The sequence below is a fragment of the Brachyhypopomus gauderio genome, chromosome 7 (assembly GCF_052324685.1).
Source record: "Brachyhypopomus gauderio isolate BG-103 chromosome 7, BGAUD_0.2, whole genome shotgun sequence".
In the NCBI taxonomy this organism is placed as follows: Eukaryota; Metazoa; Chordata; class Actinopteri; order Gymnotiformes; family Hypopomidae; genus Brachyhypopomus; species Brachyhypopomus gauderio.
Window position 1 is genome coordinate 10,701,294 of NC_135217.1, and position 26,970 is coordinate 10,728,263.

The window sequence follows — 26,970 nt, forward strand, 5'->3', positions numbered from 1 at the left end:
CTGCAGCTCGCGAGCTGCTTTATACGCGGATTAGGGGCGGAGTTTCCGAGTTTGTTTTGGTGGAACTTGTTGAAATATTAAATACAGGGAGATATTCGTGATATTTGCCAACAGTCGTTTTCCTTGCGTGTCAGTTATTGTTAAAACACGGATTAATAAAAATAGTTTATCTTTGTGCTATTTACCATATTTGTGATTCTACACATCAATAAGAACAAAATAACAAGCCGTTCTTGAAGGACTATTTAAGACCCCACTGCATAACAAGTTGTAGACGTTTTACGCTGGAGACATTACTGAACGGACAGGGGGAAAGGGCCCCTGAGCCTACAGTGCCAAGTTGAGGAATCTAAATGCATTTTTGTGTGGGGCTAAGCAGAACTGCTACGCGTTCACCGTCATGTGTTCAATGTAGATTAGAATTTAAACAGAGATCATTGAATTTTGCCCAAGTTTTACAGAACGCTGTTTTTGGATTGAGTTCCAGAATGTTATGCAACTCAGAGTTCCACTGTAGCAAGTGGAAATTTACAGCATGTCCATTGAGTAGGACAAAGTTCTCTACGTTGTACCTTTGACCCATAAACCGACCTTTGCTGCAAGTGCAGGTGCATAATCATGTTGAAAGTCGAGAAACACCAAACCCAAGGACTATAAACAAATTGTATGGAGGGTTTTCATTTAGATTTATTTCAGATTTGATAAAAGGAACAGCATCAAAATGGTGACCAGGGGTTTTCTGGGTATGAATAAACACATATAGTTTAGGACTTCATCACACTTGTACCAGAGTGTCTCCCTTGTAACTGCTGTAGTTTGTAACCGAGCTTCACATGAGTGTAGAAAACAGTCACAGTGGGCTTAAGCATGGAAAACGATAAAAGAAAACCTCTTTAGGCTAAGTGCTCAGATTTTACAAAGGTCAGCAGGTCAAAAAATGCTGGGGTGTTTTTGCAGGTTCTCGTTAAACTCTACAGGCCTGTGCATAGCAGACAGGGTTGTTTAGAGCTGAAGGAAACAATTCAAAAGGATTCAAATAGAAACCAGTGGGGGAATCTGTGAAGACAACACAGTTCTGCAAGAAATAACAGCATCACTAAAATGCTCAAATGCAATATGATTACATTAAAATGGATAGAGAGGAAGCTTACTGAAAATGATGGAATGTATCCCAAACACTGTGCATCAGCACCCTCTGTAGGTTAAGTGAAGTACTACAATGTTGGTGAAATGCTGCAGATTACACATTTCTGTAACAACATGGTGTGCTCATTGACCTGTTCTTACTCGCTGCACATGGGTGGACTTGCATTGTGTTGTGACTGAAAATGAAGCCAAGAACCATAAAGCCAAACAGAAACACATACAATAGTCAAAATGATAATACCACATGTATGGACTAAACAGACCACAGTTCTAGCAAAACCCTCTGTTTATTCTGTGCTTAGCACACAGTTGCATACCCTGAACACTCACAGCGGTGGTAAATTTAAAACGATGTCAATTCAGTTTGTCAAAATACTTCAGTTTGCCAGAGGGGTCGGGAATAATCTGCAGGGGGAAAAAAGAAGAGACATGAATAGAGTTGATCCAGAGTGAGGTCACACACACACTCACACACACACACACACACACACAGATTAAGACTTACCGTTTCACTGCCAGGTTTCCAGCCAGCCGGGCAAACTGTAAACAGAGAAAGTAAATAGCTTAATTATAAAACTAGGACAAAATAGCACTGCAGGTGTGTGTGAGACTGAAACATTACAGCGAAGTGAAATGCATTGTCTGAGGAACATCGTGTGAGTGTGTGACCTACCTTCGCCATGCTTGTCCGTGTACTGGAAGGCCTGCACCAGTCTGAGCGTCTCATCCACAGAGCGTCCCACAGGCAGATCATTCATGGTGATCTGACGCAGCGTGCCTTTACCATCGATGATAAACAGACCTCTGACAAACAAACAATAAACAAACGAGTACATAAATACATGAACAAAAAAATGAAACACAACAGTACAAACCAAAACTCCATGGACTTCACTCAATATCTCAAACTTCACTAAGGTGAAATGGTGATGTGATTATATTACATGTTCTTTTGCTGATATGTTAAATTCCTATTTACTGAGTACATTTGGCAAAAACACAGATTTAGATTTTTTGTGTGAGTTCTAGGCTAAACAAACATTTATGTACACACACTGCTTTTTACAATAGGTGTTATTGTGCCCCATCTTTCATAACTAATCTGAAACACCAGCATCAGCTCATTGGTTAATTATTAAGCCTGATTTAGATGGCTATACCACAATGAAAGAAATTCTCTTCGCTGAGTACCGAACTATTCATGCACACTTGAGTTAAACTGCAACATGTACTACTCCAGAGCAAGGTAGCTATGGAGACCAAGTTGCCATGATCTCAACTAGAGATAAACCCAAAGTTAGCTCACTAAACTATTAATCCTGCTTTACAGTGTACACAAGGCCAGGTCAGTATAACCTTCAGGTAAGCTTGAAAAGAAAACACAAATCAGTATAGTGCCGCTGTATATCAGGAAAGCATCTATGAAACAAATGACAAACTCAAAACCTTGAATAATTGCTAGTATTTGTGCATTTTCTTTATATGTGACATGTTAGGATGTGATGCGTGCGTGTCTTAACCTGAGTGTGTGTCCCTGGTCCTCCAGGTAGACGCCATAGTCCTTGGCAATCTGGTGTGTGAGGTCAGACAGCAGAGGGATTTTCAGAGGTCCAAGACCTCCCTGCTTTCTGGGTGTGTTAATCCTAAAACACAAAACAAGTATTTTTATGCCAATATATAATATATATAATAATAAATTGTAATATACTATAATAGAATATGTGCACCGAGTGGTATGACCTCACCAGGCCAGGTGGGTGAACTGTGAGTCGACAGAACATGCCACAACATCGGCGTTGATGGCGTGGAACTCGTGCACCCGGTCGCTGAATGCAATGATCTCAGTGGGACATACAAAAGTGCTACACACACACACATACACACAATGTGATGAATAATTTCACCACAGACACAAAGCGATACTTTTTATACACTAATGACAGGGTGTCCCACTTTAGGAAACATAATGACATAAAACAATATTCCAGCAGATATACAGTGAGCCAAATGCAGGTCTGGAGATGCACACTCACAAGTCAAGGGGATAGAAGAAGAAGACCAAGTATTTGCCCTTATAGTCAGATAGTTTCAGGTCTTTGAATTCTCCGTTGATGACAGCTGTTCCCTCCCAGTGTGGTGCGGGTTTAGAAACTGCAACAGCAAATTTTCACAAATCTGAGAGACTAAATGGTGTACAATGGTGTTCTATTATTTTTCATAATAGAATAATCAAAATAATAATGTGCGCTGTGGGGGGGAAATAAATAAATATATAGGTAGGTACGTCCGTGCTTTTGCCTTGACACAACGTAAGGATCCCAACACGCAGTCTGCACACCGTTGTTCAGTCATGACGTGTACCAAGTGCAGAGATTCTCGAAACGAAAAAAAACTACGCGTACGTCCAACAATTTTGAATATGTAATTGGTTAGTTAACGTTTCTAAATAATGTGAAGATAATATAAACGAATCTGCAAACTGTCGTATTGTTGCATTGCATTTGCCCGTAGTTTTTGCAGGCCGAAGCCAGCTACTGGTTTACTCGCTACATAGGCTTAGGCTACTATGTCAGCGTGCTCAAATACTAATAAACCTGCAACTGGGGCTGTGAAGCACCGACTGTATGAGCCATGCTGAACAAAGGACCTGTGCGAGGAAAAAATACAACGCTTACTTTTTGCTTTGCTGAGATGCAAGGAATGGTCGGACACGGGTACACGAAAAGCCTCGCCAGGGTAGACGTGTCCACCGGCGTAGTTGTAGCATTCCTGGTCCCTCTTCCCATTTACACCTTCCTCGGTCGTGAACTCAAAAAGCAAGCACAATGTGCAAAACACGCTAATCAACTTTTTGGTCATTTTCTCATATCGCAAGACGTCCATCGCGCAACGCACACCTTTCTACCAAGAGAAGGAGGGAATGGCTCCGATTATTTCCTTTTCGTGCAGCGCGGAACGTGGTTATTCGCCGATTATTAATACAAGTGGATAGAGTGAAGTTTGTTATGGTAGTCTGAACAGATGGTATACATTTTTAATGGTTGTCTGTGAGCATCACTGAGCAGCAGGGGGCGCTGTACCCGCAGGACTGTGCCAAAACAAATTGTTGGAAAATCTTTGGGCCAAGTCTGTGTGGAAGGACAGCACGGAGGAGATTATTCTTGGCCAGAGGTGGTGTTGGTAGCATGCGAAAGATGCTGACTATAATATCCAACGTTTTGAGGGGCACTGTCAACGCGAACGTACGTGTCCTGTCTCTGTTGTCTGTTTTCTGTCGCTAATGTTCAAGAGCAGAGCAGCAAAGACATTTCGAGGTTCCCGCTAGCGGTTAGCTAGCTGTGGTGACCTTGCGCGGATACGGGGCCTGGCTGGCTTTGGCTGGCCACCCGGTTCTCTACAGTCCGTGAGATAACTTTAGTGAACGCATACAGTTTATTCTGAAGTAAAGGTGTGCAAGGTTTGCGTTTTTCGTTAGCTAACTAATCTCGCTAGCTAAGTATCCGTTTAGGGAGCTAGCTGGCTAACTGTCAGTGTGCATTGCTATGCTAGCGAGCTAGCCACACAGCTATGAGGCGAACTAACTAGACAGGCCAGTTCCCCGGGGGGAAAACCTTAGACACTTAAATGCCTGGAAAGAAACTAATATGCCGGATACATCCAGTTAATAAACGGGTTATCCCACTGAGTCAGCGCCGAAAAACGTTCACGTTATGTAATTGTTAGCTAGATTAAGTCTTCTTTGTAAGGAAATGAATCCTGTCTGTCAGCTTGATGTAGCGTCTCAGTTACTACTGTCCTGTTATAACTTTTAAATCTAAGTAACAAATGGGTGCTGCCAACAGTGTTAAATGTATATTTGTCTTCAGCGTTTATATTCAGTTAGGTAACCCCAGCTAGAAAACTATGTAGACCGCGCAAATGTTAAATTTCACTGTCTGTGTCTTATGTCAAACACGTAGGTTAACTGTCAGTCGCTCGTAAACTTGCCTGTGGTGTACATGCACACCAAGGTCGCAGTAGATAAGATGAACTGTATACAGTTGTGAAAAGGTACTGTGATGAGATTCTGGTGTTGTGTACATTACGGGAAGCGACAGACTTGTGCGGGTTAGCCAAGACACCGCTCACAGTGTCTATTTGTCCCTCTGTGAGAGTCCATGTACTGCAGCCTGGTGAGGATGTCACTTGTCATCTATTTACTTCAGTGTCAAAGTAAAGGATGTGACATAGTTGTGGTACATATGGTCACTGTTACCTTTGGTTTGTACGGTGGATAGTTGAATCACATTTTTTGCAGTGCAATGTGTGTGGCACTGGACAGGGCAGGATACTTTATAATAATTACATTTATCTCTCTCTCCCTCTCCCACTCTCTCTCATGGACTGTCTGTAAGGGAGCTGAACTGGTTCGTGAGGTAAGAGATGGTAGTCCCGCTGGTTTTGATTATGATGAAATGGATGCATCGCTGCATCACTGTTTATTTATATATAGAAATACCATTATTACTGTTTAGTTCTGCTGGCTTTACACCCTTTATGAAATCCAAAGTTTTTGTGTTTGTGTGTGTGTTTGCAAATTATTGGTTTTAAACTTCGTACTGTTTCCTTCTGATCATTACAAGTCTGAAGGTGTTGTCATTTGTTTTCTCTTATGAGTCTGTAGTCAGTTTATTATTGATATGGACTGATTAATTGTCTTTAAATTATCAACTAAAAGAGCAAATTTCAGTTGCATAATCTAAAACCCAAAATTAAAACTGTACTGGTGTCATTTTTGTGTCTTAATGGAGCTGCAGTTCACCTTGTCACCCCCATCTGCTGCTTCTAGTTTCTCTAACACACACAGATGGGTGTGTGTACATAGTAGGTATTCAGTGTGCATTGTTAATGTTTTATTTATTCAGAAAGTAGGCTACCTAATAGTTTCTGAGATGTTGAAAGATAGGGTAGTAAATCCTTTGGTGGTAATATGCCATAGGGACTGCGTATTTACCTTACTAACATGTTGAACTTGTTTAATTAGTGGACCGGATATGAAGTTCATTACCTATGTACAGATGCTCAGCTGTACTTCTCACGGTCATTGTCATATTTGAAGCATTTAGTCTAAAGTGATGTGTTTTAAAAAATTGGTTGATTTTATTGACTGAAGACATTTTGGTGCTATTCAAATGTTATCAGTCAAGTCGTAATATGTTATTTACTCTATTCTGCTTGGTTCCAAGGTTGTGTTGCGCTTTTTTGGGGTGGTGTCCTTGTCTTGACCTCTTGACCTGTATCATGGTGACTTGCGTTTGCCTGGTTCTTTTCTCTGCAGTCATCTGTGCGTAGGGCCATTCTGCAGCTCCTGGCAGTACAGGGCGAGTACGCAGACATAACCTCACCCCCTGACCCCACACTGCCCCCTAAAAAACACCCCGAAATCCCATTTGTCACCCCACACACAGCCAGTGCTGCCTGTCTATCCACATCGCTGTTGCCCAGTTCCAGAAATGCCCCACAAGTCTTAACGCAGCAGACAGAAGAACAACTGCTGACCTTGACTCCAAGGGTCAGAGTGGAAGAACCTAGGGCACACCTGGCCTGCATGGTCAACACCGTGGATGATCTCCGGCCTTCAGAGTTCTGGATAGACAGTGCCTTTACGAGGGAGTCTGTAGTCACAGAGCCCCCAGATAATCAAAAGCTTTCTGGACGTGTCAAAGCACTGAAAGAATCGCATATGGTGTTTGATACAACCACAAAAGAGGATGCATTATTAGAAAGAACTTATAAAGAACCATTAGTAAGTCACGTTTCCAAAGTGCCTTCACCTGAATATAATGCCACAGATCTTTTAGTCACGCGGAAATTTTCAGAGATGGCCCCTCCCACTACCGCCCCACCACACATGCCTGCAACCCCCGCCCCCATCCGGGCTGTGTTAATCCCTCCCCTCACTGGTTCCACCCCTGGCACACCTCCTCCACACGGGAGCCATACGGATGTAACAGAGAAGGTCCACAGTCAGGCTGAAGAGACCACAATAGCACAGCAACAGCTTGCTGTGAGTACTGGCAGCTTCTCACTGTTCCTCTGCCTCACATGCCTGACTACGTTGGCCCTCACTCCCCAATTTACCCATCTATGCATGACCCCCACAGCTCTGCGCAGAGCTGTTCCTTGGTATTCAGTATTCATCACGTTTACTGTTGACCTTTTGCAGTATTTTAACTCGAGTAAATCTCTCATATCTCTGAAGTATCCAACAGGTCAAAGCGCCCCCACCCCCTGGTTTTGGGGAGTAACCTGAGTGTAATCTCACAGCATTATTCTGAATTCCATTGTCGTGGTTCAGGTGGTCAGGCTTGTTTGACGGTATGCCTTGGTGCGCTTTCAAGTTTCATCTGGAGGATATAGTTGGTTGCCCACGCTTCACAGTTTGTGTGTGTGTGTGTGTGTGTGTGTGTGTGTGTGTGTGTGTGTGTGAGGGAGAGGTCCTTCTACATTTTCCAGCTCATTGTATTGCTGCTGCCTAAAACATTTTGGTAAGGGTGGTTTTGTAGTTGCAGGTGTGTGTGATTTCTGCGCTCATCTTCTCATATTCTTTTCTAGGGAAGCAGAGTGGTGGTGTCCGCTAGAACCTATGCAGACTTCACTCCCCAGGCCACCTTTGACATCAAGGTGAGACCTTAACTGTGCCCTACTCAGTGCACAGGTAAATGCTTCAATCTCGAGCAATACCTGGTTCATCGTCTATAAATCATCTGCCATACTATTTAAATAAATGCTAAAGAAATATCAGGTAAACACCTAATCCCAAATGGAATTTGCTATGTTCTGTTAAATTATGCATATTTAATTAGGCAATATAATGATAGTGTTGTCTTGATTGGTTGAATGTGCTGTCTATTGCAGAAATGTGACCTGCACAAATTGGAGGAGGGCCCACCCTTGCAGGCGGTGCTTACGAGGGAGGAGGGGCTGCAGTACTACCGCACTATGCAGGTGATGAGACGAATGGAGCTGAAGGCAGACCAGCTGTATAAGCAGAAGATCATCCGAGGCTTCTGTCACCTGTATGACGGACAGGTGAAAACACGCACGGCTTCTCTCACCTGTATTCCATTTTTAAAAAATTAGATGTTTTATCTTTTCACCTCATAAACACATAATGGTGTGAATTAGTGTTTGATTTAGTGGTTTGGTTTACCTGATGACTGCAGGTGACACACACACACACTCACAGTTTGTTTAATGCTGTGCCAATAGGAGGCGTGTGCTGTTGGGATCGAGGCTGGCATTAACCGCACGGATCACTTGATCACAGCGTACCGTGCACACGGATACACGCTCACCAGAGGCGGCACCGTCCGGGAGATCATGGCCGAACTCACAGGTGAAAACACAAAGTCTTCCCTCAACATTTTGTTCCAGCTCCTTGGCTTTGCTCTTTAGTTCAAGCCAGCAGTCTGAAATAATTAGAAATCAACTGAGGTAGAAAGTCACGATAGAACTCCTTACTTGTTATACCAGCATTTTACATCTCTGTTCCAGTACAACACTCCATACACAGCAAAAAATAAAAGAAAATAAAATCATCAAAGAAACAAAAGAGCATTGACATAAGGCATTTTAGCACACTAGTTCTTTTATGAGCTTGAACCCTACTGAGCTCTGAGGAGTACTACCTGTGTCCGCTCAGACATTTTGCTCAGTTAGCGTATCCCTCCATTGATGGTCTAAGTCAACGTGCATGTTCCTGTGTGTCTGACCTTGAACAGGCCGTCGTGGAGGCATCGCCAAGGGAAAGGGGGGTTCCATGCACATGTACGCCAAACACTTCTATGGAGGAAATGGAATTGTGGGAGCTCAAGTAAGTCAGGATATGTGAACGTTTTTTTTTTTACCTATCATGTTCCTGCGGTGTATTTTGACTTGCTGGCCGTACCATGGTATTCACTGTAAACTTTCATCTTAATTTCTCAGGTGCCTCTTGGGGCTGGTGTAGCATTGGCCTGCAAGTATCAGGGCAAGAATGAGCTCTGTGTCTGTCTCTATGGTGACGGTGCAGCCAATCAGGTGAGTAGTACTTTTTTCCTTAAGTAATGGCTTTGTCAGCTTGCAGGGACTGAATAAGCAGTTAGGAAGATGTTGTGTTATGTTTTCAGCCAGTAATGAATGTTGAAGTTTTGTGTGGTTGTGCACAGGGTCAGATCTTTGAGACGTATAACATGGCGGCTCTGTGGAAGCTGCCCTGTATCTTCATCTGTGAGAATAATAAATATGGCATGGGCACGTCTGTGGAGAGGGCAGCAGCGAGCACTGACTACTACAAGAGAGGAGACTTCATTCCAGGCCTGAGGGTAAAATGCATGCACACACATGCATAGTTCAGGATGGACTTCAGGAATGAAAACTGGAGTGAAGTTTATGTTAATGAGGAACCTAATGAAGTACATGAGGGTTTTTTTCCACATTAATTGTGCTATAAACAATTAATTTATATATATATATATATATATATATATATAAAATATAAATAATTGTTAGATTTACATTTAGTACTATTGATCATGGCATGTTAATGAAGAAACTAGAGATATGGTATCGGAGGTACAACATTCACAAGTCACCTTGATAAACATATCAATATGTACTGTATCAATATGTACATAATGTCAAATCTGATATGTTGATTACTTGTGGGGTTCCACAAGGTTCAGTGCTAGGGCCTAAATTATAAATGACATTACATACTACATATAAATGACATTTGCAAAGTGTAAGTAAAATGTATTTGCTGATTACAATATTCCTCTTAAGAAAATTTTTTAATTGCTACTGAATTCAGTGGAAAAGGAATTGAAAGTCTAACAATGATAATAATACAATTTTTATGCTACAGAAAAAGGATTACCATGATTCAGCACACTACTTTAAACATTTTTGATCTAGTTGACCTTAATACTACACAGATAACATACAAAGCAAAAATAAATCTTTCCTAACAATTGACAAATTAAATGACAGAGAGAGCAAGTATGAGCATAGGGTAATAGGTATGTATTATTACTATTCATTATTTATTTCTGTGTGTTCATTTTTTTATTTTGTGTGTGTGTGCTGGCATTCAGGTCGATGGTATGGACGTCCTTTGTGTGAGAGAGGCCACCAAGTTTGCTGCAGAGCATTGCAGATCTGGAAAGGTAATTCAAGATATCATACACTCCCCAGGCTATAAAATACATCAGCTGCTCTCAGACAAATAAGGAAGTCATATACGCTGATCAGGGTTATCTGGAATGCTTAGTTATTTATGTAATCAGCCAATAGGGTGGCAGTGGCACAGTGTATATCAGCACAGGTTAAGAGCTTCAGATAAAGTTCACATTTGATCTGAGTGGCTTTGACCATGACATGGTTGTGGGTGCTAGACACACTGGTTTGAGTGTGTCAGAAACCATTGATTTTCTTTCACAGTAGTCTGTAGTGTTTACACAGATTGGTTAAAAAATTAAATAAAATCATGAAGTGAAAACACCATGTTAATGAGAGGCCAGATGGGAACATCCAGATAGGTTTGAATTGACAGGAAGGCTACGATAACACTCAGAATAACAATCTCAGAATATTCAAAACATCAAACTCTGGAGTGTAGGGCTATCACAGCAGAATACCACTGGGCTCCACTCCTGTCAGTCAAAAATAAGACTACTGTGGGTTAAAGGTCACCAAAACCAGACAGCTAAATATTGGGGGGGAAATGTGCTGACTTCTGCTGCAAATCATAGATCACCGAGAGGACAATGCTTCTGTTGTCATGACAATGAGTTCAGTGTCCAGCTTAGTTGCAAGCTGTAAATCCTGTTCAGCACCTTTTGAGATGTTTTTAATGAGAGATTCACTGCATTAATGAGCATGGATCAGAATTGCAATGGAAATGCAATTGAGGCTCCTCTAAGGGCTGAGGGGTGCATGTGGAGTCTGTTTTTATGTAATTAGTTATGTATCTGTAGATGGAAGATATTAATTTTGCAGTTGTGTTACAATTTGTAGGGCCCATTTCTGATGGAGCTCCAGACATATCGTTACCACGGACACAGCATGAGTGATCCTGGCATCAGGTAAGAGTGGCCACCACCATCATCACACTGTTCCATGTTTCCTCACTGATTATCATAAATGTAGTGTCATGTGACATTTTGTTCTGCTTCGAAATACAGTAATATGTGCACATTGGGGTTAAGTCAAGGTGCTAGAAACACACACACACCCCTAGAAATCTATATCAGCTCTCTACCTACCTGGCACCTCATGCATTTTACATTTATTGCTGTTTATCTTAGGATAAGCATTGCAGCCATCATAAATTAAACAGATGTTCTCATGCTCCTGGTGTCTCTCTGCCATCCCATGATACCCTTGTAACCCTGGCCCTGCTCCCCAAACCTCTGACCTTGGCAATAGTACTGGAGCTTCCCCTCTTGACCCTGCTGTGTTTCTGTAGTTACCGCACCCGTGAGGAGATCCAGGAGGTGCGTAGCAAGAGTGACCCCATCTCCCTGTTGAAGGACCGCATGATCAGCAACAACATGGCCAGCGTGGAGGAGCTCAAGGTGGGGATGGGGAACAGAGCATTTACACTACCTGAAGAGAAATCTCCCCTCAGAGCCTGTCGTTCTTATGTTTCTAAAAGGGTTTTTGCTACGTCCTGTAGCTTCTGATTCAGATTCATTTTAGCATTTGGATAAGGACCAATTGGATGAGTTTTTGGTTTGATCAGTTCTAAATCTCTGTTTTGTGTGTGTGTGTCCCCGCCCCGTCAATCCATACAGGAAATTGACGTAGAGGTCAGGAAGGAGATCGAGGATGCTGCTCAGTTTGCTACCACGGACCCTGAGCCACCTCTGGAAGACCTGTGCAATCACATCTACTCCGGTGAACCTCCCATAGAAGTACGAGGAACCAACCCATGGGCTAAGCTCAAGTCCATCAGCTAAAAGTCCTCACAAGTCCTGCCTCCCCACAGACCTCCCCTCAGCCCCCCCAAACCTCCCTACAGCCTCTTCTTCCACCGAGTACTTTACCCACAAAGGCTAACATACCTAACAGTGAGTGAAACCAGACAGGAGCGAGCTAGCACTGTTCAGTGTTGCTGTGGTAACTTCCACTGCTTCTCATTTATGGTTAGCTGTGTTAACATTTGTGGACTTGCACATAGCATCATTGTACTGTAATGAATGGCTGAAGGGTCAATTAAAGACTTTCTCCACAGCGACGCCCATCACCTCATTTGAAGCTCTGCCTTCTGTTCCTGATGGCCATGTTGTTTTTCTGGTTGCCTCCACCCTTTCGTTTGCTTCAAATAAAAACCTCTTTGGCATGTATGTGCAATTACACATGTCAATCTTTTTTTGCTGTTTTTTTTTTTTTTTTTTTGCTGGGATCCACAACACATCAACAAAAGTTGTTTAATAATCAACTTGATGTAGGAAGTCTGTTATTTGTATGTATGTAATGGGATGCCATTTAAATGATTTATATCTTGACGAGCAATTTGTATATGCTAGATGAAAAGTTACTGGAGACATTTAATTCAAGTAAAAACTAGGAGATACAGAAATGACATCCCTTTGAAACGCACAGAACTTTGGGAAATAGTTTTGGTCCAGTAGACCTGAATATAATTTCCTGTTTCCTTCTCTTTTGTCTATCCCAATATTTCTTTTAAGAATATGGTTTTGTTTCTAAGAGCAGCAAGCAGCTTCTTCAAAACATTTTGCCAACAATTTTGGAGGCAATTTCTATGTTACAGTGGAGATTAAAAAGAAAATCTGCATCAATTGTGAACCGGGAATTGAGGTCAGAGGTCAGGCTTTTACCCCATGTTGGCCTGGCTTGTGTTGTTTCTGCCATAGCCTTTATAACAATTAAAAACATGAATACATGTAACGTGTTTGACTTATCATTTGTTCACCCCTGTTTTACAGGGCAGTGTATGTGATGTAATTTAATGCAAATGTTGAATGATTAGTTCATTCTTAGCATAGGCATAACTCTGAAAAGTGCTGAGGACAAAATTGTGGACTGGGTGTTGCATCAAATTCAGCTGCCTCTTAAATGAATGTTCCCAGTTTTATTCCCAAAGCTAGTGAATCAACTACACATTAGCTGTTGTATGCTGTGATGAGCCTGTCCGTACACAGTTCAACCTGTCCAGAAGTGCTCATAGAGGCGATAGCTAAAGCCCTTATAAAACAAGGCAGTCCATTCCGTCTGTCTGGCTCTATTGAAAGCAGGGGGAATTTCAGAGCTGTTCCAGGAAATGCATTAGGAGCAAATCGATCTATATAGATAAAAAGGGCAGAGTCTTAAAATCAGCTTTTGGGCAATGCCCTCCTGCTGAATAGAGTGCTTCACGTTGAACTTTATGGAAAAAACAGGGTGTGTCCCACTTTGCTTTGACCAATTCTAGCAGCACTTTGTCTCTTTCCGCTCTCTTGTGTGTGTCCTTCCCCTCCATCATTATACACTGCATTTCAGTAGCTGTTCAAAACAGGGATAAGACATGCTGTATCCCTTGGCTTCCTGGGACCTGCTGTAACGATAAGAACGGCCAAACATGCCGTGGAACCTGTGCAACTGTTTTGCCTTGGGTCTAAATAATATATAGCATTTGTGAAGACAGAAAACAATTAAGCAAAGACGGAAATCATTTCATTAAAAATTATGCCTATGTAACGGGCAACAGGTAGGTGACGAGTCAGAAACAAACCGTTTACGCCACATTCAAAGGTTCAATAACTAACAGTACGATATGGGGGTTTGAGGCTGGGGTTACAGACTCACCATTCCATATCCTGCTTTAAATTACGGATCGGGAGGCTTAACGGAATGAAATGGCTCAGTGGGGTCCACACTACTTGGGTCGTTTCTGTGAGTATGCAATTCGGTGCCTTACCTGAGGCGCATTATGCCGCAGCCCACTGGCCAATGGGAAGGCCGCGTTCGACGCCAACGTGACGTGTCCTGCAGCCTCGTTCTGACAGACAGGTAAACGGCGCTACGGCGCGGCGCCATGTTGACTAAAAACGGAAGTACATGATTGTGCAGTTAAAAGGTTACACTTAAAATATATATATTTAGGCGCACAGTTGAATTGTGAAAAATCAAGTCGCCGAGAACGAATTTAAGCATATATTTTCAGTTCGTTTAACTTGTTAAAGGGGTCATCCCCCTTCGCGGGACGATCTTTTCAAACTTTAAGTAAATCACTTCACCGCGCTGTAGTTGCACCGGGACTCGAGATGCCCCTGGCTCAGTTCGCGGACCCGTGGCAGAAGCTGCCGCTCGGACATGTGGAGCACGAGGTAACTGGCTCGCCATCTGGGGCTTCTGCCCTCTGGTTTACCGGGGAGATGTGCAGCAGACCTGCACGCATACGTGCATCTTTGGAGATGTGCAACTTTTCTTAATGGACGTGACTGGCTAACTCGTGCCGCGAAACCTGGGCAGTGTATGAGCATTGTGCATGGCACATCACTGCGGTGGTTATTTGGGTAGATGGCGAATTTACACAACATTAATCAACACTAACTTAGTTTGCTGGGAGCGAAAGCATTCCGTCACATGTAAAGTACTGATCTTAATTTATCATAGCTTTCAAGAGCATAGCAAGCTAAACACGACGATAGTTGAAGGTCTGAATATATATTTGGGGTTTGTAATGGCACTTTGTACATGAATATTTAGGCAGCCTAGCAAAGATGGGACTGTTTTCGTTTTCAGTAGCTGTGCAAACTGCCTAAAAAGTCATTAAAAAAAGTGCTTTAGCTAACCGAGCTAGCGAGCCGTCTTCATGTCCATGGTCAGACTTGACCGGACAAGCCCAACTTGGCATTCAGTTAACCGGATAGCTAGAAGAGTGAATTGTAGTTAGTCTACTTTGTTTTGATTTACGTGAAGCGTGCAGATGTGCTAAACTAACTGGATGTATTTACCATACTCATTTAATCTGAGAGGTTGCGGGATAAATTGGTGTTTCAAGTGCGGAACTTTTTTTCTGCAACTTGAGAAATAATGACTGCTAAATTTCTGGGCGATGCCTGCTTAAAATCTTACTTGCTAAGGAAATATCTGTTAGTTATCTTTCATTGCTGGCTGTTTTGGCTAGATGTGCTTCCCTATTCATGAGTTTCGGTCACTAGATTGAGTGAAAGCTTTAATATTACATCTGAATGTCGTAAAACCGAACCGTACTCTGAAAAAACCCATATGGCGCCAGTTCTGGTGGAGGACCGTTCCCTGTTTCATGAAGCAGCACAGTAAAGGTCGCTTGGAGAAGATCGCACACAAGTTACTTGGCTAGAATAGCCACCGCTTGTTAGATGGTTAAAATACGCAGACCTGCGACCACGCAGATTTGGTCAGATTCAGGGACTTCCGTAGACTCCTCCCTTAGGATTAAGCCACAAGCCAGTGCTTTACCTGTACGTTCATAATCCCTTGGTTTGAAAACAGGCTTCCTACGCATGCGACACCATGCTCTTAGACAGCGGCCTGTCCCTAAAGTGTAGGAATAACCTGATCAGGTCAAGCGTTGTCACCCCGACGTCGTAATAAAGTCAAACCAACAGCAGAAGGTCAATCTCTGAAATCCTTGGGTGGAGTGTCATTAATATAGGCTCCTATTTTTCTGCAGGAAATGTATGAATGGTTGTTTCTAGTCTGTGGTGTTTTGTGTGGGGATGTTGCAGTATTGCAGACATGCAACTGTTGCTGTTGATTTATCTCCCTGCTTAAGACACACAGCATGCACGCAAAATGTCATATTTTGGATCATTTGTTATATCCTGGTTGAACTGAATAGGGTGTGTGAGTGGGGGGGTTTGCATGAGCATGGGTATAATGAATTTAAGAACACACACACACACACACTGAATTCTTCTTGGATGGTTCCATCTGTACTTCACGGTACTTTGAGTAACATGTCTGTTCTTGTGTGTTTGACAGGATGACTCTATGGGGGATGACGATGCATCAGTCAGTGTAAGTCTTTCCACAGTGTGTGTACACACTTGTGTTGCAATGCCTGTCGATATTTGACCTTAGTCCTAAAGCAAATGCCTTGTTGCACGGACCTCAAGAAGAGAAACAGTGTGTCTTGATTCTGCAAAAAAATAAAATAAATACCCATAACGACAATCAGACTTCAAAGGTCTGTCTACCCGATTGTAGCTATGGAGCCTGAGTTTCTCTCTTTGTGTGTGTGTACACGCTCAACAACAGTAGGTGTTGAGTGGGGATGGATGGATTGTGAGAGGCTCCATCAGTTGCGCAGTACCACTGCATGAGTTATCTCATGTGGAAGTTCCCACAACATGGGGGCAGTTTCCTGATGTAGAGTTAGTCCCAGTATACCCATGTTGTGTATGTGGCATGGCAGGGAGCCTATAGGATTAGAGCAGTAAGTCATAGATTGTTCAATACTAAACTTTACTTATGAAACTTTAGAAATGAAATATTAATTGTGAAATTTGTCAGCCATGTGAATCAGGTTAAAGTTGGGTTGAATTCATGTGTTCTGACCTCCACGTTAAACCTCATCCTCCTCTGACTTTGTGCGGTTATGACACAGGAAGCAAAAACCCCTGTTTAATATGTGTGTGTGTGTGTGTGTGTGTGTGTGTACTCTGCATCATTCAGCTCCTTAATATTTTAAGTGAGCATTCTGAAGTGCAGATTGATATGTTGGCTTGATAAATATTTGAGGATTCTGGCCAACTCTGTACAAAACTTTGTGTACTAATTACCTGCAGGATTGCACCATGTTACACACTTCAGAATGAGGCTGCACTGTTGAGGTGTGTTTAGGCTTGTTGCATGCATGTACTAAATTGAACAAATTATAATTAGGAAATGAAGAATGCTATGAAATGTGTAGTCAGTGCATGTATTTTGCACCATACAGTTATATAGTGTTGTATCTCTTGAGCCATTGCAATTCCAGCACTGCTACTATACAGTTGACAGATTGTCAGTTTAAATGAATGTACTCTGAATTAGATGACTGGAGTGTGTCTACTATGTTCATGAGAACAACCCCCCCCCCCCCCCATTCAAGTCCACACAAGTGTAGCACATACGGCTCTGCTCCAGATTCCTCCCTCGTGTCGTAAGCGTGCGTAGTCATCATCCAGGAGCTGCGTTCACGTCCGCTCATTCTATTGCCCAATACTCGCCCATGTAACGCTCAGAAGCGTTAACTAAGGCGCCGGATGCTCCACAATTTTCTTAAGCCGTGGGACATTTGCTGAGCTTGCGAGATCCATCGTTATCTGTCGTTTAAAGATGGGGTGACTTATCATTTTCATCTGCCGCGAGTTGCCTTGTTTGCTCTGGTACCTGTGGTTCGCAGTGACCACAGCAGGAAACTGCAGTCCTTGCTGTGCTCAGCAGCATCTTCGGCTCCGCTGGGAGCTTCCAGCTATTTGTGTATGACGTACTGTCTTACTTAACTGAACCATGCACACGTTCAACAACTTAATCTTTCTTCACATATATAAACAACAGCTGCATGTTAAATAGAGTCTAATTTCATTTAACTACATTCGAAATAAAATAAAATATTTAGCTGAATTTCATTTAATTGTTTAACCATGACCTTCTGTAGAATGTAAAAATAAATCCAGTCAGTTCTATGCCAACAGGCAAGTATAGTTGGAAGTGGGAGTTTGTTCTAGCTAGGCCAGATGTCTTATGTAGACTAGATCTTATTTTAAGATGAAATACCATGCCATCAAAGTAAAGGCAAAACAAAGCAGTTTTCCCGTCGTGTCAGTGGGGCTTCTTTGGTTCAGTTTATAACGAGCAGGAGAAGTTTAGATGGTGTGGCCTCAGTCTGAAGTCCTGATGTCATGTTCCCTACTATGTAGAATAATGAAGTTTGATCCGATATCAGTGCAGCGACGCCGCTCCCGTGGCACAGGCCCGGGGTCGTGGGGTTCTGTAGCTGCGGGGTGAATCGCCTCCTGACCGAGATCCGTGCCTCCTTTTCCTCAGGACGAAGGCCCCGTGAAGGAGATCAACATCACGCATCACGTGAAGGAGGGCTCAGACAGGGCCGATCCGCGGCAGTTCGAGCTTCGCAAGGTTCTCGGACAAGGCTCCTTTGGCAAGGTGAGGAAGATGACGTCTGCTGGTGTGTTACCAAGTAAAAAAATACGTTGCTGCGTGATGGTGAAAATGACGTGTGCACTTTTGTTTGCGTGCGTGGGACCAGGTCTTCCTGGTGAGGAAGATTACGGGGCCAGATGCAGGACAGCTCTATGCCATGAAGGTCCTCAAGAAAGCAACGCTTAAAGGTGCGTGTCTGTGTGCGTCACTGCGTGTTTCCAGACAGACGTCGCACTCGTCTTCTAATTCTTGTTTACGTTTTAACATTGACTCTATATTTCTAACCCTCCATCAAAATGAAAGCAATCACAGTATATTGCTGACACTTGGAGTTGTCTGTATGTATTGTGGAGTAGCAAAGGAAGACTTTGGTCTCTCAGTGTGTAAAGGACGGTTGTGTAGCGCAGTGAAGAAATGATCTGTTTCTGGTTCTGTTTTCTCTCAACAGCGATAGTTTCAGTGTTGATGTCAGTGAGGTGATGAATCCATTGGTGTCTTCTAAAAAGTGTGTGTGTGTGTGTGTGTGTGTGTGTGTGTGTGTGTGTGTGGGGTGTTTGCATGTGGTTTCAGTAAGAGACCGAGTGCGGACGAAGATGGAGAGGGACATCCTGGTTGAGGTCAACCACCCATTCATCGTTAAACTGCACTACGGTCAGTGTGTAAACCAAACTGAGCTCTCCTCTATCTGTGTCTAGCATGTGCACCTTATAATGACAGCACTACGGTTCTATAAGATGTGTTCGACCCCATTGAACTACCACTCCTCAGCCAATAATAAGCAAAGGGGCAGATGTGAGACCTCACATGATTGGGTGTTAGTTGGGTGAAAGTTGTGGATATGTTCACACACTTCACTGCGGCGACCGGTAGGGAGAGTGAACGGCCGTACTGACCCGAATCGTGGCGTTCTGCGCTGTGGGCGGGGCTTCCGGGTGCACTGTGGTGTCCTGCACTGTGGGGCAAGGCTTCCGGGTGTGTGCCGTGGCGTTCTGCACTGTGGGGCGGGGCTTCCGGGTGCACTGTGGTGTCCTGCACTGTGGGGCGGGGCTTCCGGGTGTGTGCCATGGTGTTCTGCGCTGTGGGGCGGGGCTTCCGGGTGCAGCAGGTGCACATGGACCGGCGGCTGAATCCGTTCTGTTTCCCCACACAGCGTTCCAGACAGAGGGGAAGGTCTACCTGATCCTGGACTTCCTCCGAGGAGGGGACCTGTTCACGCGCCTTTCCAAGGAGGTCAGCTGCCTTCTCTAGCACCACCACCATCATCGTCTCAACGCCTGGGGTCTTCATCTCTAGACCTCCAGTCTTCTATTAACAATGGGTGGAAGATCTGTACTGCCTGCCCCTCATGGGCTAGCATTTTACTATTGGTCGATTACAAAATTCAGTTGAAACTTAATCGCTTCTCTAGACTGGGCATATTCTAAACTAAACCCGAAACCCATTCCTGCTTTTTGTAATTATTAGTTTGACGGTGCAGCTGTTGGGATGTTGTAAGGACAATAGCGTCAGAGTAAACTGCTGTTTCTGCCTCATGAGGACAGGGTTTTTGATGCTGAAGCTTGTCTCCATTTTTTTTTCTTTTTTCTGTTTTCCTGGTTCTTTTTCCTAGTTTGACTTGTGACTCTTAGCTTGCCCATTAGGGGACAGTAAAAACTGATTTGAGCTGCGTAATGCTTTGGGAAATGTTTTGCCTTTTGGTATCTGAAATAGAAGCTGTCAGCTAGTACGGCTGTGTTGAGTGTTTCTGGTTTTGGACAGGTCATGTTCACGGAGGAGGATGTGAAGTTTTATCTGGCAGAACTAGCTCTGGCCCTGGACCATTTACATGGCCTGGGAATCATCTACAGAGACCTCAAACCTGAGAAGTAACTGTCCCCCTCCAGATTCATGTTTATGCCCAGAATCATGAATTTGTCGTAAACAACCTGTCATGCATTTGCTGATATTGTGTGTGTGTGTGTGTGTGTGTGTGTGTGTGGTGATTTCAGTATCCTCCTGGATGAAGAAGGTCACATTAAACTCACAGGTGAGCGTGCCAAGCTTTAACACTCTTGTCTCTGTTCTAAATCACTTCTGAATCTCACACAGATGATGTAACTGATTCTTATTGCATGTGTGTTGTATAGACTTCGGGCTGAGTAAGGAGTCTATAGACCATGAGAACAAGGCGTACTCTTTCTGTGGGACGGTAGAGTACATGGCCCCCGAGGTGGTGAACCGCAGAGGCCACACCCACAGCGCTGATTGGTGGTCCTATGGTGTATTAATGGTGAGGGGGTGGAGTCTCCACAGAAGGAGAGTTTATCTTGGGACACAAGAGCAGCTGATGAGAATTGACATTTACAAAATTATTTCTGGTGTTATTTTTGTATTACGTTCTTTGTTGCACATTTTATGCTCTTGTGACCCTACAGTAGTTCCATTCTGTTTGTGGTCATGTTGTGGTCATGGACTGCAGCATCTCATGCAATAACGTTAATGATGTGCTACTGTATGTGTTCTCTACAGTATGAAATGCTGACAGGAATGCTCCCCTTCCAGGGGAAAGATCGTAAAGAGACCATGACGATGATCTTAAAGTGAGTCCCACCATTTCAGCCATGTTTATTAGCAGCTCTGGAACTCCAGTACAGAACCAAGCATGGTTTTGGTTAGGCCTGCACCATATGAAGAAAACGCTGGCCTTTGGGCTGAGAATACCACGAGGGGAGAGGAGGAGACCACGAGAGCAAAGCGTAGTTTTAAAATGGAACATAAAGGAGGAAGCAAATGCGACTCTGACTCAGTTTAACGAACATAAGTTTATTAACGAGAACAAAAGAAAGCCAACGTAAAATATTATCTTAAAAGGCTTTTAAAGAGCAGAACATAAGGACCAACATTCAAGAACTGCTAAAGGCTAATTGGGCCTTAATGTGATGGACCGAGCGATCTGATAGGTCAAACAAGAAAGATTTGCAACTTTGTGAACTTAAGAATCGTTTTATTATTCATTGTGTCGTTTGCAATTACACACGTTCATATTGCAGTGACAATGAAAATACAGTTGGTCAGACTACATTTGGTGTGTGTGTGTGTGTGTGTGTGTGTGTGTGTGTGTGTGTGTGTGTGTGTGTGTGTGTGTGTGTGTGTGTGTGTGTGTGTGTGTGTTGACAGAGCCAAACTGGGTATGCCTCAGTTCCTCTCCTCAGGAGCCCAGTCTCTCCTCCGCAACCTGTTTAAACGAAACCCTGGCAATCGTCTCGGTAAGCAGCTTCAGCCTTTAATGGGTTTAATCTCCTCAGTGCCCCAGAAAATGGGTTTCAGGGCCTCGGACGTTCAGTGGGTGTGAGCGATGACGTGTTGATGCAACGGTGACAGTTAATGTAACATTTTAGCTGTGCTGTTTCTCTGTTGGGGTTACGTGTGCTGATTGGTCGAGTGAAAGACTGGTGTCGTGTCTTTAGGGGCGGGACCTGACGGGGTAGAGGAGATTAAGAGACACCCTTTCTTTTCCACCATTGACTGGAACGTAAGTATGTGCACGTATCTGGGATGAGTGTCTTAATGAGCATTATTCTGTGTGTGGGTATTTGTGCCTTAAAAAGTTGCAGATATATACAGTCTGTAAAGCATTACTATAAAAAATAATAGGAGAAATATAAAAGGAGAAAATAATAGTTTTCCAGAGGTTTCTAAACTTCTGCCTAAGCTGAGTGTGTACCTCATGTTTTTGGTATTAATGTTTTTGGTTTAGAGATGACTGAAAATAGTGTTGCATATATAGTGGTACTAGTTTTTTTTTTCTTTCTATAGAAACTGTTCCGCAGAGAGATGAAGCCACCCTTTAAGCCAGCCGGCGCTCGTCCAGATGACACTTTCTACTTCGATGCTGAATTCACAGCAAAAACTCCACGCGGTGAGAGCAGGAGCTCCGATCTCCATCAGGAGCACACAGCTGCTCTCTCATCATGCGTCTCCCAAGAGCACAGAGCACTGCATGGACACGTGTTTGAGCTACATGTTGCTCTCAGAGCTGCGGTGCTAATATGTGGCTGTTTTATTTGTGTTTTGGTGGGAATGTTGCTTAATTCTGTGCGTGCGTGCGTGCGTGTGTGTGTGTGTGTGCGTGTGTGTGTGTGGTCAGACTCCCCTGGCGTGCCTCCCAGTGCCAATGCTCATCAACTCTTCAGAGGATTCAGCTTTGTAGCAGGAGGAGCAGAAGAGGAGAGTCAACCTCCCATCCAGACCAACACCACCATCAGCAGTGCACTGCAGGTATACACACACACACACACCTTCAGCAGTTTACTGCAGGTAGACACACACACAAAAACCTCCCATCCAGACCTACAGCAGTATACTGCATGTACACACACCCTCCATACCTTCCTTTGTAATTGAGTAGTAAAATTAGAAACATTTCTGCTAACGATCCCTGATGATGAGTCATTTAAGCGTGGGGTGTTTAGAAACTATTGCTGCAGGCGTAGGATTGCACAAGCTGCTCGGAGCGCTCGTGTAAACTGATCACTCCGGTGTGTCAAGTCGTTGTGTTATTCTCCTCCTTCACTGAAAGTTTTTCAAAATGGTTAGAGTACGTTTTGGCAAACGTAGCTTGCCAAACTGCAACGCATCCTGCTAAATCTTACTAATTTCAAATACACAATTACTTTTTTTGCTCCAGAATAAATGACACATATTTTAAAAGGCAGTAAATGCATGCACTGTACAGGTGCACAACACCACCAAATCACCCAAGCGAAGGATACCCCCCCCCCAAACACACACACACACACACACACGTTCTTTTGAAGCTCATAATGCTGTGTGTGTTCCAGCACCGTGGGAGTCTCTTCTCCGACATGTATGAAGTGAGTGAGGACATCGGCGTTGGCTCCTACTCCATCTGTAAACGCTGCGTCCACAAGAGCTCAGGCATGGAGTATGCTGTTAAAGTAAGACAGGAAGCCCCCAACACACACACACACACACACACACACACACACACACACACACACACACACACCTTAGCCTCACTGCCTTCACCCTTCCTGCTTGTGTGATGTAATGTGACTGTGTTGAGTTGCTTGTAGATCATCAACAAGGAGAAGAGGGATCCAACAGAAGAGGTGGAGATTCTTCTGAGATACGGACAGCATCCCAATATCATCACACTGAAGGATGTGAGTGTTGGTGTGTATGTGTATACAGTGTGGGGGGGCTTGTATATGTGAAGTGTGTGTGTATGTGCACCAGGTGTATGATGACGGTCGGTCTGTGTACCTGGTGACGGAGCTGATGAAGGGAGGAGAGCTGTTGGATAAGATCCTCCGGCAGAAGTTCTTCTCTGAGAGAGAAGCCAGTGCTGTGCTGCACACCATCGCCAAGACTGTGGAGTACCTGCATGTGCAGGGGGTGAGGGCCACACACACATACACACACACACCTACACCTCACTCTCTCACAAAGGTCAGGCAATAATCAGTTGGTTAAATTAAGTGAGATGCTAACCATAATCCTTATATATATGAATTTATGAATATATATGAAGTTTATTGATTAAAGTGCATGTATTGATTCTCTGTTGGTTATTATTTTATTGATTCATTGATTGGTGTGTGGATTAATTTTTTGTTTGATTTGTGTGTACATGGTGATTGATTCATTAGTAGATTTGTTCATTGTTTCTTTGATGTGTAGGTGGTGCACAGAGACCTGAAGCCCAGTAATATCCTCTATGTGGATGAGTCCGGCAATCCCGAGTCCATCCGGATATGCGACTTTGGTTTTGCAAAGCAGCTCAGAGCTGAGAATGGCCTACTGATGACGCCATGCTACACAGCTAACTTTGTTGCTCCTGAAGTATGTATACACACACACACACACACGTGCGCATGCACACAGAGCCCGCTCGAGCTGATCTGACTGTACATACAACAGTGTCTGCTGCAAACATAATCAATGTCTGTCAACTGTTTGTTTTGGTATGCATGCCTATAGTCATGTTTGTCAAGTTCACTTGTTTTTATGACTGACACTGAGAATATTTTAATGCGGGCTGTGTGTGTGTGCATATTCTAAAACCCCCAGGTGCTAAAGAAGCAGGGCTACGATGCAGCCTGTGATATTTGGAGTCTGGGAGTGCTACTCTACACCATGCTTACGGGGTATGATGCACAGCATGCTCTCCATCACACAAACAACATGCACTCTGAGCACACAGTGTGTGCACACTCGCGTGAGCATAGTCGCTACAGCATGTTCAGGATTTATCCTTGTGCACACACTCCAAATCTGAACATGTAGACATGTTTGGGCTTTGAGACATGGATGGGTTATGGGGGCGGGGTTTATCAGGGAGCGGTTAGCATGGTTGTTGTGTGACTGCAATCTGCTCCTCCCCCTCAGTTTCACTCCATTTGCTAACGGCCCTGAAGACACTCCAGAGGAGATCCTGGCTCGCATCGGCAGCGGAAAGTTTTCCCTCTCTGGCGGATACTGGAACTCTGTCTCCAACGAGGCTAAGGTTTCTCTTTTTTACCGTCTGTTTCTGTACTATATGTCAGCAATGGGAGTGCAACACATCTGGCTCTGAGAACGTGGGGCTGGTTTGTGATAGACTGCTTATTCTCTGCCAGGCAGTGATACTAACTTTCATTTTAGTTTTTGTTGTCACTTATTTCCTGTCTTGCTGTGTTTCCTGTCATCGGTTACAGTGAAAGCTTCCTCCCATACATCTACTCTCTTAATTACCATCTGGTCTGTCTGCCAGCAGGAGGGATCTAATGTAGCGATGTTAATGACCTTTAACCTTCTGACCTCTGTGTGGGCAGGACCTGGTGTCCAAGATGCTGCACGTGGACCCCCACAAGCGGCTGACGGCTGCACAGGTGCTGTGTCACCCTTGGATCGTCCACAAGGACCAGCTGCCAAAATTCCAACTTAACCGGCAGGACGCTCCCCATCTAGTAAAGGTAACACCACATGAACCTGAAGGCAGTGGTCTGCCCAGGCACTGCTTCTGAACTCTACACACCATGACCTCAGAAAATATTCAACATATAGAGGGTATAATCACACAAGCAGTAACTAACTTGTAATTACTAGTTCACCTATAGTTATTAAATACTGCATCTTCGTTTGTGCGTTTCTCAGGAGGCCATGGCTGCCACGTACTCGGCTCTCAGCAGGAACGTGTCCCCTATGCTGGAGCCCGTGGGTCGCTCCACACTCGCCCAGCGCCGTGGGGTCAAAAAGATTACCTCCACTGCCCTCTGACCTCCCAGCAGCGGCGGCCTGTGTTGGGTATGCTGCAACAGTGACGTGTTGGAATATGGCGCAGTGGACCAACATTTAAAAAGGGGAAAAGTGTTTTTTGTTTGGATCTTCCAGCCTCTGGTGATGAGGAATGAAATCATCGATCAGTGAAAATTCATTGCTCGCACAATCACTGCTGTTTCTCAAATTGGGAGCAATATGCAAAGATCTTTAAAAAAAAAAAGGAAATTAATGTATATTCTTTTATAAAAATGTTATAGAAATTTACTTTATAATGAAATGTATGAATATTATGGGGTTTGTATGGGTATGGGTTTAAAAAACAATGTTTTACATTGAAGACCTGAAAATTATCTATATATTTTTTTCTTTTTGTGTATGTGTTCAGCATATGGAAGTCCGTCTTTGACACTGCTATAAGAACAACTTTGCTTTGTCCACACCCAGCCCGCCTCAGCTGAGCCATTCCAAAAAGAGTGAAACAGGATTGGGGCATGCAGATTAATAAAGAACAGCCATAAACATCAAATAATGATGTAATATAATATAGGACTTCAGTTAAGCTTACTGGCTGTCTGATTTATCAGTACTTTAACAAGGATTCTGTGTCTTGCAGTAAGCAACATGATCTGTAAAGGAAAACCCTCCAATTGTGAGATCAATCCCCACAGACGCACACATGTGCGTCCTTGTGCGTTTTCTCTTGTTGGCTTGCCTTTTTATCCAAGCCTCTTTAAATGTGACCATGGGAGCTGAAATGTGACCAACGGGAACGTGTTGTCAAAATGGTAGAAAAGAATCGTGCAGAAGGCCATAAGTATTAACTTGGCCCGCCAATTGTTCCACCGTAGTTTATACTGGGTTGGTCAGCTTTCACAGCGTCTGCTTATAGGATATACAGCTTACACTAAAGAGGACCAGTCTCTGCAAATCACTGTAAACACTCCATCTGTTTTTTTTTTTTGTTTGCTTCTTTGTTTGTTTGTTTTTGGTCGGTTGGTTTGTTTGTGTATTAATTTTCTTCGCGATTTAAAGGAAAAGCAAAGTGTGTACACTCCATTCGATTTGTTACACTTTTCAGACCGTATGGAACGTACAGTCACGTTTCTGTTGTGGTATTATGACGTGATACATAACTGTTTTATCGTCAGTTAACGATTGTAGACGAGGATGTTCGGTGTGTGTCACGTGCTGCTGAGGAACGGAACGTTCACGACCAGACGGGAAAGGCACGCGCGTGTTCTTCTGCCAGCCCACTGCACTCAGCGGCGGAATTTTTTTTTTATCCATAAACTGCTGTTAATTTCTCTGTGGGCCCGTATACCATTTAAGTGGTAATTCACGTTTTCAATAATAATCGTAATAAAACATTTAAGTAGTATTAACGGCTTTTTTTCAACAACAAAA

General features: G+C 43.6%; 3 protein-coding genes across 6 annotated transcripts; 2 read left to right on the forward strand and 1 right to left on the reverse strand.

The window, feature by feature from the left end:
- Window positions 1-925: 925 nt before the first annotated feature.
- Window positions 926-4,152, reverse strand: prdx4 (peroxiredoxin 4). The gene is made up of 7 exons (XM_077011596.1): window positions 3,822-4,152; window positions 3,180-3,297; window positions 2,892-3,008; window positions 2,667-2,789; window positions 1,820-1,950; window positions 1,652-1,686; window positions 926-1,551 (listed from the first exon to the last, which is right to left on the reverse strand). Exons 1-7 carry the CDS (start codon window positions 4,027-4,029, stop codon window positions 1,501-1,503), a joined length of 783 nt encoding a protein of 260 aa, XP_076867711.1. The 5' UTR covers window positions 4,030-4,152; the 3' UTR covers window positions 926-1,500.
- Window positions 3,469-13,075, forward strand: pdha1a (pyruvate dehydrogenase E1 subunit alpha 1a). Of its 4 annotated transcripts, XM_077011595.1 has the most exons (13): window positions 4,235-4,388; window positions 5,541-5,561; window positions 6,464-7,192; window positions 7,741-7,809; window positions 8,044-8,217; window positions 8,398-8,524; window positions 8,910-9,001; window positions 9,115-9,207; window positions 9,336-9,491; window positions 10,263-10,334; window positions 11,185-11,252; window positions 11,636-11,744; window positions 11,964-13,075. In XM_077011595.1, exons 1-13 carry the CDS (start codon window positions 4,332-4,334, stop codon window positions 12,126-12,128), a joined length of 1,932 nt encoding a protein of 643 aa, XP_076867710.1. In that variant the 5' UTR covers window positions 4,235-4,331; the 3' UTR covers window positions 12,129-13,075. The 4 variants fall into 4 exon arrangements, with proteins under 4 accessions (XP_076867709.1, XP_076867710.1, XP_076867708.1 ...); XM_077011592.1 differs by lacking the exon at window positions 6,464-7,192 and having other exon boundaries at window positions 4,239-4,388; XM_077011594.1 differs by lacking the exons at window positions 4,235-4,388; window positions 5,541-5,561; window positions 6,464-7,192 and adding an exon at window positions 3,469-3,544.
- Window positions 13,076-14,191: 1,116 nt separating this feature from the next.
- rps6ka3a (ribosomal protein S6 kinase a, polypeptide 3a) lies at window positions 14,192-26,944 on the forward strand. Its single transcript, XM_077011597.1, has 22 exons — window positions 14,192-14,498; window positions 16,141-16,176; window positions 18,190-18,306; window positions 18,410-18,491; window positions 18,874-18,954; window positions 19,454-19,533; window positions 20,062-20,168; window positions 20,292-20,329; window positions 20,430-20,572; window positions 20,812-20,882; window positions 21,460-21,548; window positions 21,750-21,814; window positions 22,099-22,201; window positions 22,430-22,560; window positions 23,124-23,240; window positions 23,379-23,468; window positions 23,542-23,700; window positions 23,986-24,147; window positions 24,376-24,452; window positions 24,694-24,811; window positions 25,119-25,259; window positions 25,441-26,944. The coding sequence occupies exons 1-22, from the start codon at window positions 14,436-14,438 to the stop codon at window positions 25,561-25,563; spliced, it is 2,193 nt and encodes a 730-aa protein (XP_076867712.1). The 5' UTR covers window positions 14,192-14,435; the 3' UTR covers window positions 25,564-26,944.
- Window positions 26,945-26,970: the final 26 nt, after the last annotated feature.